At 29.7% G+C, this 14,610-nt stretch overlaps 2 protein-coding genes across 4 annotated transcripts in view; one reads left to right on the top strand and one right to left on the bottom strand.

The window, feature by feature from the left end:
• Nucleotides 1-287: 287 nt before the first annotated feature.
• LOC130903955 (conserved oligomeric Golgi complex subunit 2) lies at nucleotides 288-6,396 on the top strand. The gene is made up of 6 exons (XM_057816454.1): nucleotides 288-439; nucleotides 494-721; nucleotides 980-2,014; nucleotides 3,165-3,607; nucleotides 5,285-5,462; nucleotides 6,235-6,396. Exons 1-6 carry the CDS (start codon nucleotides 395-397, stop codon nucleotides 6,298-6,300), a joined length of 1,995 nt encoding a protein of 664 aa, XP_057672437.1. The 5' UTR covers nucleotides 288-394; the 3' UTR covers nucleotides 6,301-6,396.
• The window catches only part of LOC130903800 (protein unc-79 homolog), a 66,034-nt gene continuing 57,808 nt past the window's right edge, over nucleotides 6,385-14,610 (bottom strand). For all 3 annotated transcript variants that reach the window (XM_057816319.1, XM_057816168.1, XM_057816240.1), the window contains exons 27-32: nucleotides 13,956-14,072; nucleotides 12,227-12,391; nucleotides 11,913-12,085; nucleotides 10,354-10,597; nucleotides 8,001-8,264; nucleotides 6,385-6,602 (exon numbers count right to left, since the gene is read on the bottom strand). In XM_057816319.1, coding sequence (XP_057672302.1) covers nucleotides 6,405-6,602; nucleotides 8,001-8,264; nucleotides 10,354-10,597; nucleotides 11,913-12,085; nucleotides 12,227-12,391; nucleotides 13,956-14,072 — 1,161 coding nt within the window. In that variant the 3' untranslated portion in view covers nucleotides 6,385-6,404. The remainder of the gene's footprint in view (nucleotides 6,603-8,000; nucleotides 8,265-10,353; nucleotides 10,598-11,912; nucleotides 12,086-12,226; nucleotides 12,392-13,955; nucleotides 14,073-14,610) is intronic.

Here is a 14,610-nt window from a genome sequence, read left to right as displayed (position 1 = left end):
CAAAACATGCATGGTAAATGAGACAATAAAATCATATTTATTAAAAAAATTGTTAAGAGGATTTCAACAGATAACATTTTCAATAAAATGTGTGGCAGATAATAAGACACTAACACTTAAAGATCATCCAGGTACTTAAAGATGAATTATTGCAATAAACCATAGGCACAGGAAATAAACTCCAAGCTCCAGTTATAAATTTCTTTTATTTTGTCCTCTTTAGCTCCATCCTTCTTATATTGTCCCTCTTGCACTGTGTTGGCATCGATTTAAAATCGTTTGGCCTCGTCCATAACTTATCATAGGTCTATGGATGTCGCTTAAATTAACCTCAAATAATTGAATGATGTTGACGTTTTATGTTTAGATATGAAAATATTTTAAAACGCTAAAAATGTCTTTGAATGAAGTAGTTTCCTGGAAAGAATCGTTCTTTAAAGTAATTATATATAATCTAATCATCGTTAAAGACTTTGAACACTTATGTTTTTAGGATGATTTTAATGTCGACATCAGCCTATCAAAATTTACCCTAAAATCCGATTTAGAAACATTGAAAAGGGATTTAAAAAGTTATGGCATTGAATTACAGCAGCAAATGACTGAAATTCTTAAGAATGAAACAGAAGCAATCGTAAATTTAGCAGAGTATTTAACAAATTTAAATGCCAAGATTGAACATCTATCACTTCCATTTTTTCAATTAAGAGAGGAGATCATGGTAACCTTTATAAACATTTACGAGGAGAATCAGTGCTTGCTATTCATCTAATTTGAAATTTATATTCTAAACAAATTATTTTTAGACAAAATTAGATATATCATGTCATAAATATATTAATTGTGATTTCTTATTACAATCTTCTACATATTCAAGTTTAAGATTCAATAAATTAACAATGGATATTTTGTAGCATTTATGTAACAGCATCTATTTAATAATATGTGAAGTTATTAATTAGGCTCTGTTTTATTCTAGGCCCTGCTCAAATTGATAAAAACAGCTGAAATGAGCTACAAAATGATGTTATATGGTATAAAAAATAACAATACTAACAAGAATAATTTAAATTTAAAACTTGGAGCTATATCTTCATCTGTATACATAGACAAAATGCTCAAATCTTCAGCAGATTCTTTTGAGGATATAATAAGTCTGGAGCATATTGTTGCTAAATACTCATTCCAGAGAAGTTATATGGATGAATTGAATATTATAACAACAGATATGAAAGATATAATGGTAAATATTGAAAATCAGTTGGTTAATATTATTAATAAGAAGTTTCTTAAAGCTGTTGAAAATGAGGATACTGTTACTATTACAAAATGTTTAAGAATGTATGAAAATTTAAAAAAACAAGATGAAGCACAAGACATATATAGAATTGAAGTAGTAAAACCTTATTTGCGAAAATTATTCAATCAAAAAGGTACAGAAAAGTCTAGCCAAAACTTAGATGAAATTTATGATAAAGTAGTGTATTTCATTGATACTGAAATGGATGTTCTTCATAGAGTATTAGAATCAAATGGTGATTTTAAGAAAATTAATTTTGTTTATAACAGCTTTTGGAAAGAGTTTGATAAGCAATCACGTGAAGGTTTACCTTATATTACTGCTCCGGGCAATCCTGAATTGTTCCAAAAAAGATATAAAAGTACATATGAAATATTATTGAAGATTGCAACAAAATGTGGCGATAAAAACATTGTAATAGAAGATGACACATTTATAGAACATTTGAAACGTTTCAACTTACCTGTTTATCTTGAAATCCGATATCAAAGAATAGCAGGAGACTTTGAAACTGCTATTTATTTTGAAAGTAATGAATTTGTTTCTCCCGATAATGAAATTTCTTGTTACTTGAAGCCTACTGTAGCTCTTTGGAATGCCGTTTCTCAATGTTTCCATGAAGATATTTATTTGGACCAACTTGCTGATCAGTTTGTCAAATTATCCATGTTAACCTTATCTAGATATTTAAAATGGTGTGAAACTACTTTACAGGTAAGTTAAAATTTATTGATTTATACATATACTCTCATGTCAAATGTAGATACTAATGTAATTTTATGTTTGTATAACCTAATTTACCTAGCTAGCACCCTTTGAAGGTGTTACTGTTTAATCAGTTTTTAACTGCTGAGTTAAATTGTTTACTATAAACCCACGTCATTTCTTTTTGTCAAATTTAATAGCAAATTCAAAAACTATAAGGTATTTCTAAATATATGAAAAACTAGTATTTACTGAAAGATCGATTTGGTTTTTGTCAACTCAGTTCTGAAGAACTATTATTATCAACAACAAAAATTATCCAGTTTTATGATATATGCAATGCAATTATTTATTGCAAGGCATAAATATACTCTTTTCTTTGAAAATTGTCAAGTACTGAAAAAATTCTGAGATTATTTTGAATTTCATGACATAAATGATTCTATTTGTTTCTCAGCAAGTGGTCTTCACCTCGAGTATATGTTACACAATTCAGTAATTTTCTTGCTGTTTACAACTTCAATTTTTTCAGGAAATTAAATTAAGTTGATCAAACATATTATTTTTCTCACAACTGAGCATAATACCAACTTCAATCACGAGTATTTTTTTTAAATATCTTAGAGACTTCTAATTCATCATAAAATTTTTAAAAAGGTTGATACATAAAAAATTTACATACACATACACGCAAGTCGACGGAAGTACTACAGTTAAACAGAGTGGAGGCAAAGACTTGAGAAACCTAATCATAGGACTCGAGGAACTCGACTATCTCAGGGTGTTTGATCCAGGAGGAAACTACGATATTATCTGCAATTCTGGAGAGTCTCCTTGGGTTAGGGCGACAAAGAGGATACCAAGACAAACAAAGGGGGCATATCCATTTTTAGTATCAGTATTAAATTTAAGTAGTTATTATTCTCTATCTTTCTGGATATATAGATAAGTGGCGTAAGAAGTCTCTAGTATGTTCATATAAATTGCATCAGTACTTATCATACATAAATAGGCAAATTTTATGGCTAGTGGTTTATATGAAAACTGGATATGAATAGTTTTATGTATTTTGTAAATGTTTCAAAATATTTCTTATTTCTTTACAAGTATTTTATTTGCATATTTGAAGCTTTCAATAATGATTTTTTTTTTATTTCAGAGTAATTTCAGTACAAATCAAAGTACAGAACAATTTATAATGAATTGTTTAATTGACTTTAGCATTGTGGAAAAATTTATGTGCCCAGCAATAGAAACTCCAGCTGACATCAACAATACAGTTTATAAAATACTTGATAGTTCAGTTGTAACTTTGGTTCCCAAGATAGTTAAAGCTAACTTGAAGTCAATAACAAACGTTCTAAACCTTATGAAAAGTAGTCTAGTTAAAATGAAAGTGGAAGAAATTTATTATCAGCTTCAACATGTTGAGGCTATACCTAGGTTATACAGGAGAACAAACAGAAGCATTCCTAAAGAAGCTAGTCCTTACATGGTGGAAGCAGTTAAACCAATAACCACATTCCATAGTGCATTCCAGAATGTTATAAGTCATAAGTCCACTGAAATTTTGAATGATATTATACTACAAGTGACCAAACAGTAAGTTTGTTTTTAATTTACATTCGATTATGAAATTCTAAATTCGTTGAGTGTAGGTACAAAGATATTGTAATGGATGTAATTTCTGTTTGTATATTGGTAAGATCTAGATACTTATTGCATTATGTACAAACAAACAATAAATAATTTTCTTAAATAAGCAACTTCCTTTGGTCATCTAGAATTATTCATACCTTTTTGTTGATAGTTTTAACTTTATTGTGCTACCCTCACTTAAGTTTAATTGATAAAAGGTCTCCTCTCTAGCCTAGAAAATTTAAAAGATTTAAAACAAAAGTCACCCTTCTATCTAAACCCACTAAAAACACACCGTGTGGACATGTCACCCTCCAAAAAATGTCTACCTATGTTCACTCTGTTCCAAATGACCAATCATTCTCACAATTAGATTGAATTGGCTAACTAGTGGATGGAGCTTCAAGATGGTAAAGAATTCACCAAGTGTTGATTATTGTTGAAGTAATTTTGTAGGATTTACTATTGTTAATTTCACTACAATCGACCTTTTTTACTATAGTTTATTTGGAAATGCATGATAGCAGTTTTTATGGCAAAGTGTAAAGCAGGTTTTAAAGCAGAAAAAAAGTATATATATTTTGATACCTTATCTGAATTTTCACTACCGCCAAAATCTTGAAATACATATTAAACTGAAAATTAGCAAACCATACGGTAGTAACCAATAATTCTATACCTCAGTAATCAAGAAATCGAAATTACTTCATTATAAAAAATGATTAACTGTCGATATTAAGTACCCACATTTCTTTTTACTAAAATAAATAAAAAATGAGTATACACATCACTAAATTTATATGGATATATCAGGTATAACAATGCACGGTTAAATTGCACTTTAATTTCACATGAATATAATTAGACGTTTGTAATCATTTTCACTGCACAAATCAATTGATCAATATAGCTTTTTATCATAGCCTATTATTTCAAAATACACAACTCTACATGTTACAATCACAAGATTATGCAAATAGAAATGTAAATCTTGATTAAAAAAATTAACAACTTGCATATTATTTTTTGTGGATTAGACATGTAAATTTTTTTCTAGGAAGTTGAGTTTCAATTGTTATTTTAAACATCTAGAGATTACATACTCACCCGTTTTTAGGAAAAAAATTAAGTATTTTATTTTGGAACCAAGTCATGCTAAACGTTGTATTTTATATTGGGGTCAAAAAAATTTGCTATCATCATTTTCAAATAAATTATATAAAGATAAATTTAAATGTTGTGATGTAATATGACACTATTTCGTGAACCAACATTGAATTTGTGAAGGTAAAATTACATTCCACTACTTATAAAATATCTAACATCCAATCTAATAATTTGGTGGTCCGCCAAAACTTTCTAAGTCTTTTTCATGAAATATTCATATCCCCATCTTTTATTTTCTATTTTTTAATCATTACCAAATAATAACACAGTATATTCATTCTTACTTTGCGCTTGTTTGTCAACAAAAAAGTCTATGGAATTTATATCTGGGTGATAAGCTGGTAATATTTCTTGTTAGCCTTTCTGCATCCAGATATTTTTATACAATTTTATAATCTTCTAATGAATTTTTGAATTCATGGGACTGATGTTTGAGGAAAGATTGAGTATCAAATTTAGTTGTATTATTTTTAGGTATTTGGAGTTAGTGCAAGGTGTGTTAAGATCTGTTTGCAAAACTGAAGAATCTTTGAGAAGATTAAAAAGTCGAAATGTAACTACAGAAGAAATTTCCCCGCAACTCGATTCGGGATCAGATGAAATGAAAATTCGAGAACAGATTAAGCTTGATGTTGCTTATTTTCTTCATAAGGTAACTTTCTTATTTTTGTCTAAAGTAGTTTATAAATTTTACTTTCAAGCAACCATAAAATAATTTAATATAGATATGAAAGGGAAGGCTCAAAAGTAATCAAAATTTGAACAACATCGTTATTTATTGCATTATTTCCTACAACATTAACGTTATTTAACTTGTTGAAAGCATTGTAATTCTTGTCTCATAATAATTTGCCATTTAAGTGATATTTAACAGAACATATCTCTATTCATTTTAACAAGTTTAGTTAACAAACTATATATTTCTTAGTGACCATACTGCAACTGTGAGTGTTGTGTTCAGTATGAATATCACTAACGGTTCCAGAAATAATATATACTTAGTACATATTTCATATTCAAAAATTCCCATTTTTGTTTGTGGCTTCAACTCTGTTGTAGCCTACAATCTAAAAATTAGTAATTAAAATTTACTCTTTGTACCAGGTACCATTTTCAATAACAAAGTTACCTATCACTTTATTGTATTCTATTCTTTAAGCTCTAAATAATCTAAAGTGTTGCTAGGATATGCCATGGGAATTCTCCACATTTCCAGTTATACAGGTGTTAATCGATTTTTTGATCTATTATTGGTTTGTATTTTTGATAACATGTAGTAATAATTGTATTTGTTGTCCTCATGAATAAACCATCTGTCTTGTACTAACTACATTGTAAGTAATTTCTTTTAAATTCTAAGAGTAGGAGAGAGAACGTTCAAATTTCGATATTAATCCTATTAATTTTATGTCTTTTATTTTTAGTTACAACCACTGGCATCAACAGAATCCAGACAAATAATGGATGTTTTAAAAAAAGAGACACACTAAGATGCGTCATCAAATGAAAATTGTATTGTTATTGTTTTTAGTTAATTTATCACAACTCTGGATGTTTGTTTAAATAAAATATACTTTACAAATAAACTGTTTATTTATAATGAATAGAACTGTGTCGCTGTCGATGATTGTAGTTCAATCTGTCCCATTTTGAATTGTAATCTTTGTAGCCATTTCAGTAGCATTGGATTGTATAAATTCACTACTTTCAGCTTCTCTGGTATAGCTTCTTGAATTACTGTCGGTGGAAAGTTACGGCAATTTTGGAGTCTTACTTGTAAATGACCTGGCAACTGGAAAAGTTGAAAATGTAGGCTAATATTGTTTATTGGTGTATACAATTATTGTGGTATGATAAAATAAATAAGATATTAATTTAACAATATAGTTCCACATAAGAAAAAAAGTGCGAATTTAACAATTATTTGTATGGCACACTATTGAATTATTATTAAGACGCCATTATTTGAATATATATGACAGTGTTTTAATAAGAAAGCTTGCATATTTTATAAATTTTATTCTGAAAAAATTTCAACTCAACAATTTTATTCCCATTGCTCGTTCATAATTTTCATATGATACAGGTTACCTAAATCCCCAAACGGAAAATTCAATAGACATAAAAAATTAGTAAATAAGGGCCACTTTCAATCCAATATAGAGGGTGTTGCCCAAAAATATTCTAACTTTTACTATTATTTTCTGAAGTTGTTTATAGTACAAACAAACCGAGTGTTGAATTATTATTGACAATTCTTGCTCAAACATTGAACCCAAATTCTATAACCATGGATTATAATGAATTAAATCAAATTTAATCAAGGCGATAATATCATTTTATAATTATGTCTACTAGCGGACCATAGTCTCTTTTTGGTTGGTAGTTATCTATCTAGAATTACCTTTCAGTTTGAATCAACTTCAGCACGAATGATGGAATAGAAAGACAGAATCATTCGGCTGGTGAATCACCTTTATATTAATAATCTTGTGTACACTACAATAAGTGGTTTTAATATGGTAATATTTATATTATTGTGGACAAAAATTAATGAGTTGCAACAAGAGTGCTATACATATCTACTTAAATACTTTTAGTACTACACTTTTTCAAAAGTATATGAAAAATGGACATTTTTTCGATAAAACTGAATTTTCATAAATAGAGTTGAAACAATTCCAAGAACAATGCATATAATAATAATTTTATTGTGATGAATACAAAGTTTGAGGGATTTAGGTGATCTCAAATAGTATTTTATTTTGTTCAATTGTTGTTTCAATAAACATGAGTGATTGGCATAGTATTAAAATACATGATATTTACTCATATACTCAGTGACATAGAAATTTTGCACCCAGAAGGAATATTTTCTGGACTTTAATTTTCTTTATGTAGGTCTAGGTTTTTGGAAAATCAAAATTCTTGAATGGGTAGATCACCTATCAGCTGTTTGCAGATCATAACCCAGAACCAGATTTTTATCACAGTTTCCACGAAGTTGCTTGGACTTCTTCTGTGTACAGGAGTGTATTCATCTATGGGATCTGCAACACATAATTCATCTCTTCTCTGGGTACATGTTATTAAAATGTCTTGTAAATGTTATAATTTCATATCGCATTGCGAAAAGAACAAGATGGATAAATTATTCCTTCCGGGTGTAGCACAGAGTACATTTATATACCTGTAACTGGTTTGAGCAGAGTACTGGAGTCCAAAGCGGTAGTAACTTCCCTACAAAGGTCGACTGACATTCCAATAGTGCTTCTAACATGCTCAGAAAATGTAGACTCACTATTTCGCATAACATTTTAGATTGTTGAATTAATTGTAATATACATGGCGTTACCTTTCCCCAAAAATCAAAAAGAATATTCATTGTTACGTTGTATGCTTCTGTTATTGGTACGTTATTACTCAAACCTTGTTCTAAGTAGATAGTCCAGAGCTAAAAATATATTGATATAACATTATACAACCGTCAAACCATGACCATGTACGAAAGTTAATTGACTTTGTCCTTTATATCTCATTCTTTATTTATTGTTTTATAACATAATCAAAATGTTAACAATCGGTTCAAAAGTTGTGGCAAATTTTGGATAATACACAATAATTAAATCTTATTTATGAGGGTAAAATTGGTGGAAACGCTGTACGAAATATTTATGGCACCTCTATCTATCTTATTACTAATAATAATGGATTATCAAATGTATACATATCACGTATTAGCTGGTGCTTATCGAACCCAGAAAGAGAATTTTATGTTTCCGACTGTCGTGTTCGATTTTCGGTGAAAGCTTCTCTTTTTATTACTTCTGCTATGTACCTTAATTTATAACTTCATATTTTTTCTATGTTCATAGACTCCAATTCAGTTGTGTTATAGATTTTAAGTATTTCAATCATATTTATTGAGCAGTGATTAGAAAGCAAAACATAAGAATTTTACTTGAAATTTTAATACAGATAAACCATTTTTAAGCCAAAAAATACCAAAATCGTAAGCTAAGTAACTTTCTTTTATTACCAAATTGTTTTATAAATATCATATAACTACTACGTGAGCAACATTATACGTTTTAAGGGTAATTTCGAGTACATATTAGCTTATTGTACCTTTCGGTGCTCGATGTATGTTGTTTTTTAGGAACTTTAAGAGAAACGTTAGTCATTTAATAGGTCCACAAGTACCGTTGTTCGCATCGTTTATACACAGAAGCTGCTTTCTGTTTGAGATATCTATAAGTTTTATATCGCCTATACAACTATTCTTATCAACTTTACAAGAATAGACAAATTAACGTATTGTTACAGAATTTTTATCCTTTTAGTTGAACGTCCCAATAAATAGCAAAAAAAAGTTAACGAATTTTGGAAGCTTGCCACAAAAATTTATTACATAGATAAGAAATAGGTGAAGCGATGACATACGACAAAGAAAGTATGATACGATGGAAATATGGCAAATTTAAGTATTTAAAAAAGGTAGCCAGCCATGTGATAGTTGCACATGTACTTAAGGGAAGCACAGAGGAAAGCCATTCAACAATAATTTAATAATCATAAGAGGGAGGTTAAAGATGGAATTAATGGATATTACATTAGTAACTCACTAATATCAAAAAATTCGAAGTGGATCAAATGGCATTAGTATTAAGATTACATCCTTAACATTGCTAATTAAACCCTATGGTGTTAATATATGCGCAAATCAAAAAACATGTGTTATGAACGTACAGAACATTTGAAATAGCGGATTAATAACATTACAATAGCAAAAAGCTATTCAAAAAGTCACTGCTGAAGGTTGTAAGAAACACATCAATTAAGTTCTCAAAGAAAAACAAAAAAATGTAGGATTTAAATAACCAGAATAAATAAAATATTAAACCAGTTGTTTTTTCGTTACTAATGATGATAGTAGTAGTCACAGTTGATCTGACGAATCTGAGGACTTTATATGCTGTTATTCACTCTTCACTTTTCAAGTTTTCTATTTTGCAAATAAATATAAAAATATATTTTTTCTATTTGTTCTGTATGAAAACCACAATTTTTGAACAATGATTCTTGATTTCCAGAGTATGCAGATATTTTTATTGAACATGCTTTTGTGGAATATAAAATGAACTTTTCCTCATTCAGATAAAACAACGCAATTCAAAACTTTTACACACGTCAAAACCTACCTATTAAGTTGGATTTATAAACTCTTACTTTCTCGGCCGCGATAACGCTCTTGTCATTATGTTCGACTTCACGTTATCTAGGCGTTGGAACGCGAGCTTTTTAATTTATGTTACGGGAATGAGGGCGCCAACGCGGACGCGAGCGTAAAAGTTTATGAATTGATCTTTTTAAACTTACTAACTTGTAAAGTTCTCAGTTTGTAAAGAAAATTATAGATTTATTTTGATTATTTTTTAACAACGCCACAATCTGATATGCATGCCCATTGAGAATGAAAGATAAGCCATATTAAACTCTCATTAATGTATGCTTTGACTAAGCATTTATCCAAAAATATTTACCTGACATAAAATAAATGTATGAAATAAAGAAGACATATGCAAAATCGACGCTTTTGGTTGTTCGGCGAACCCTGCCATTATTATTTGAATATGGTCAGCTATTTGACAAGATGCTTCTTGTGGAATTGGTTGACTTGATATCTGACAGTTATTGTTACCTTGTAATGCCGTATGTGTTAATGAGCCTAAGAGTAGCCATGACAAAAGTCTTATATGTCCTATACATTCGATAAATTCTCTTGGGCTGTAAAAAGAACATTCATTGTTATAGTCCGGGAGGAAGTGTTGCATTTTTCATAGCAATTTCATGCCGATAGATTTTAGTTGAAATAATTAGTTTCAATAACGCTGATAATGGAATGGTGGGTTAGCAGGTCTACCTAAGGTGGGTGAGCGAGGTAGAAATTTTTATTCAGGTAGAAATTTTTATTCAGGTAAAAATTAAATTATCCAAAACTGTTATCAGGCCGCTCAAAAATTTTACCGGGGACTGCTTATATAATACAAAAAATCACCACAATATTCAGCAGCCTAGATAATGGTGGAAACTGAGTGAAGGAGGAGAAAGTATGTATCTGTGAATCGTCACATCACCAAGCATACATACATACATGGAAAAAGTTGGTTCATGGTATGTCTTTGTGACGAAACTATTAACATTACATAATGGTGACTAAGGGTAATGTAACGTATTCCTTTTCTAAACCAACTAGGTACTGCTCTACATTCTTAAATGAGGAATGAGGAAATTGAAAGTCAGTGTTTTCCAGGGCTGAATCGTTAGAAAAAGTTCTTTCGGAATTTTTATGCAATTAGATCAAAAAAGTATTCGGACCTCAGCAAAAACAAGTTTCACAAGCTCGCTAGCTTCCTTATAGGGCACTCATAAGATTAAGTCTAGCAGAAACCGATGAATAGATATTCTCTGGGGGAGACAAAATTAAACTTCAGTTCACTTAGTCTAGAATATCGCAGTCAAACACAGAAATAACTTCAAGGAATGAAGATCTAACTTTCTCAAAGACATCACAAATATTGTCGAGTTTATATGAACTCTGGAACTGGAAGGCCAGCCTTAGATGTCGAAAACGCTACGACAGGTAGTGGTCATAATAAACCTTAATTTAGCAGCGCAATGTAATTTCAATTTAATATCTCTCTAAGACTGTGTTTCATAATTTGCTATGATGGCTGTCAATCAAAGATTGTTCAAGTATGAGACATCAATTAATTACATTTTAGAACATGTAATATTGTGTTAATTTTCTTATTAATATGACTACTGTCGGACAGGGTGAAGTGGAAAAATGGTATACATTTTACAATGGTAGATCCTACTATAGTTATACAAGTGGGATTTATTACAGAAAAATGGAAAATGAAAAGTTTTTAAAAAGTTTCAAATAATTCTATCAGAAAATATTGAAAAATGAATCATTTAAGACATCAGTGACGTCACCTATAATTGCGAAATTTTTTAACATTAAAATTTTTTTGGGTTAGTTTATTCTCAATGAATCGAACCAAATTAGTATAAATTAATGTAATTTTGTACTCACCTCTGTTGTGCCATTGAACTGGTACACAACCAAGGAAAATATCTTGTTACGGCTCTGTTATCTCTACCATTACCCTTCGTAATTTCTAACGCTAAATATTGAGCAATACTACATTTTATTATACCACCTAATGTATCATCGTTTAAACCAACATTGACTCCTCTACAGTAACTCTGAAAGATAAAAAATTTAATCATTTTATGAGTCAATTAGCGTAAAGAAATTGATGTCACATCATTTTACCATATTCGAACAACTCAAATTGTAATATATAGTCTAGTCAAGATATTTCCAGAGCGAAACGTTTAAAGTACCTTCATTTTCGATATGGCGTGAAAATCTGTTAAAAATTCCAAGATGTCGCCAAGATTTAACTTCATGCATTCGGATATACCAGTTGTGAATACCGGACCATATTCTAATGCTGCCGCAGAACAGTCTTTTATTACAACATTTGATGGAATTGAACTTCCTATGTCCTATAACATAACATATACCTTAATATAATTGATAAGAATAAAAAATATACAGATATACTGGTCTATTTATTTTTGACTCCAAAATATCATATGTTTTTATGAAATGCCAGTAATACGGGGCTGGTCATCAAAAAACTGGACTTAGTTTTGGAACTTTTGGTCAACTACATAATTTTATGATCTTTTAGCTCAATGTTTCACTATAAACTAACATAACATGCCGGAATAAATTGATTGTAAATATATACGTTGAATTCAAAGCGCGCATCAGTTGGGATGAGTCAAGGTTTTAGATACGAGCTATTCGTTGATACTATTGTATTTATATTCCTATTTACAGAATACTGTATTCTGGACTGTTATATTAGAATTGGCAAGAGAAACGTGGCATTGTTGTGCGTTAAGGGAACAATAATACGATACTATTAGATTTAAATTTCCAACCCATACAAACAAACACTTTGCTTGCCAATAATTAAGAACATTGCGTTCTTGACATTTTCAGTATAAGCGTCTCTTCAGCATATTAGTAGGGCATCTTATAACTATAATTATGAGTCCAATAGGTCATATATCAGCTGATCCTAACCTAAAACAGATTCATCCGAGTTTCCGAATGTCCCGTTAGGTTTTCGGTGAAATTCAACCAACACAAACGTTTGATTTCTATTACTTTAGTTTTCTGAGCTATTTTTTATGGTTTATTCTTTTATTTTTTTCCATATTTATAGGAGTTTATTGAGTAATTATCAGCGATTTCTATCAACTGACAAGTTGTTTCGTTTGAACTTAAAAGTTATTAGTTTTCCGTATATAGTTATCAATGATATATTTTAAGCATATGTATTTTTTGGTAGTATCCAAATCCTTGTGTGTAATTTGCTGATAAATGGTCAATAATATATATTAACACCTAAAATCAATTATATAATCAAATAAACACGGAATAATTATAAATATATAAAGATGAAAAATCGATGAAAAAAATGATACAAGATAATAAAGTAATAAAAATACCTACAAGGTTTTTGTAGAATGAATTCTAAATTTGGAAGCTCCACCTTTCTAGGTTACGATTTATTCTCAGCTGAGGTGATGTAATCGTATTTTTACTGTCGTTTTGATTGATATCACTTCAATGAAATGTTTCGAAAAATAGCTGGACGACAGATTTGAATTTGAAAATTGTTCTTGAAATATACCCCCAAAAGCATAAATGAAACAGTTGTTTCCATGTTCGTTTAGTACTAATGAACCAAGAGATCGAGCTGAAACGGGAACTCGAGTTGGCTATCCAAAGGAGGTGGTTGATTTGGGGTCTAATCTAAGAATATGGTTTCTACTATCATATATGTGGAATTAAGTTTGCAATTTTTCAAGTTATTATCTATAATTACATCTACAGGATAATAAGAGAGGTATTAAATAGTAACTCAATCAGAATTGTTGAGTCGTTTAACGAATTTAGTCACTGATCATTTTCTAAATGATTTTATTATATATTGTTAGAAATAACCGATTCAGTATGAGTATCAGATTCCAGAAATTATAGTAATAATCTTACCTGTAAAATCAGGTTGATCAACATCAATAAATTGGAATCAGGAATAGAAGTTTTAAATTTGAGCGCTTGGACAAGTTCAAATACAACCATTCTACTGAGTATCAGTTTATCCCTTTCCTAAAATAAAAAAAATATTACTAGAGTCAACTTTAATAATACAACAATTTACAATGGTTCATAAGACAAACTTTTATTTGCGAATTTTGTTTCATAAATTTGAATAACAACTTAAAATAAATATAAAATAAATGCACGCGGTATTTACGAGATGTAATAAAAAAATACAGTGAATGAATTTTTATGGAAGCAATTACTTACGCTTTAGTTATTTATGCAACAAGTGAGTGAACTAATACTTTTTTTCACGAGTAGGACGGTTTGACAAGGTGAATACGGTAACTCCTACGAGTGAAGTTACTTACTCACGAGTTTCTTACAAAATTTTTTCTACGTCCGTAGACAAAAATCGACAAAATTTTTATCAATTTTTATTTTGTAATAGTGATATTAAAAGTACAACTATGAGCATTATTAATTTGAAGTGAAGAAGTTAATTACTATTGGTACTTGGATTTGCAACGTTAAGCGAGTTCGAAGAAATAACATCGTTTATATTTGTATTAGTACTTATTGGAATGTTGGGAGGATCGTGAAT

The sequence above is a fragment of the Diorhabda carinulata genome, chromosome 1 (genome assembly GCF_026250575.1).
Source record: "Diorhabda carinulata isolate Delta chromosome 1, icDioCari1.1, whole genome shotgun sequence".
Classification (NCBI taxonomy): domain Eukaryota; kingdom Metazoa; phylum Arthropoda; class Insecta; order Coleoptera; family Chrysomelidae; genus Diorhabda; species Diorhabda carinulata.
Note: the sequence above shows the minus strand (reverse complement) of the source record. Positions and strands in the feature narration are given on the sequence as shown.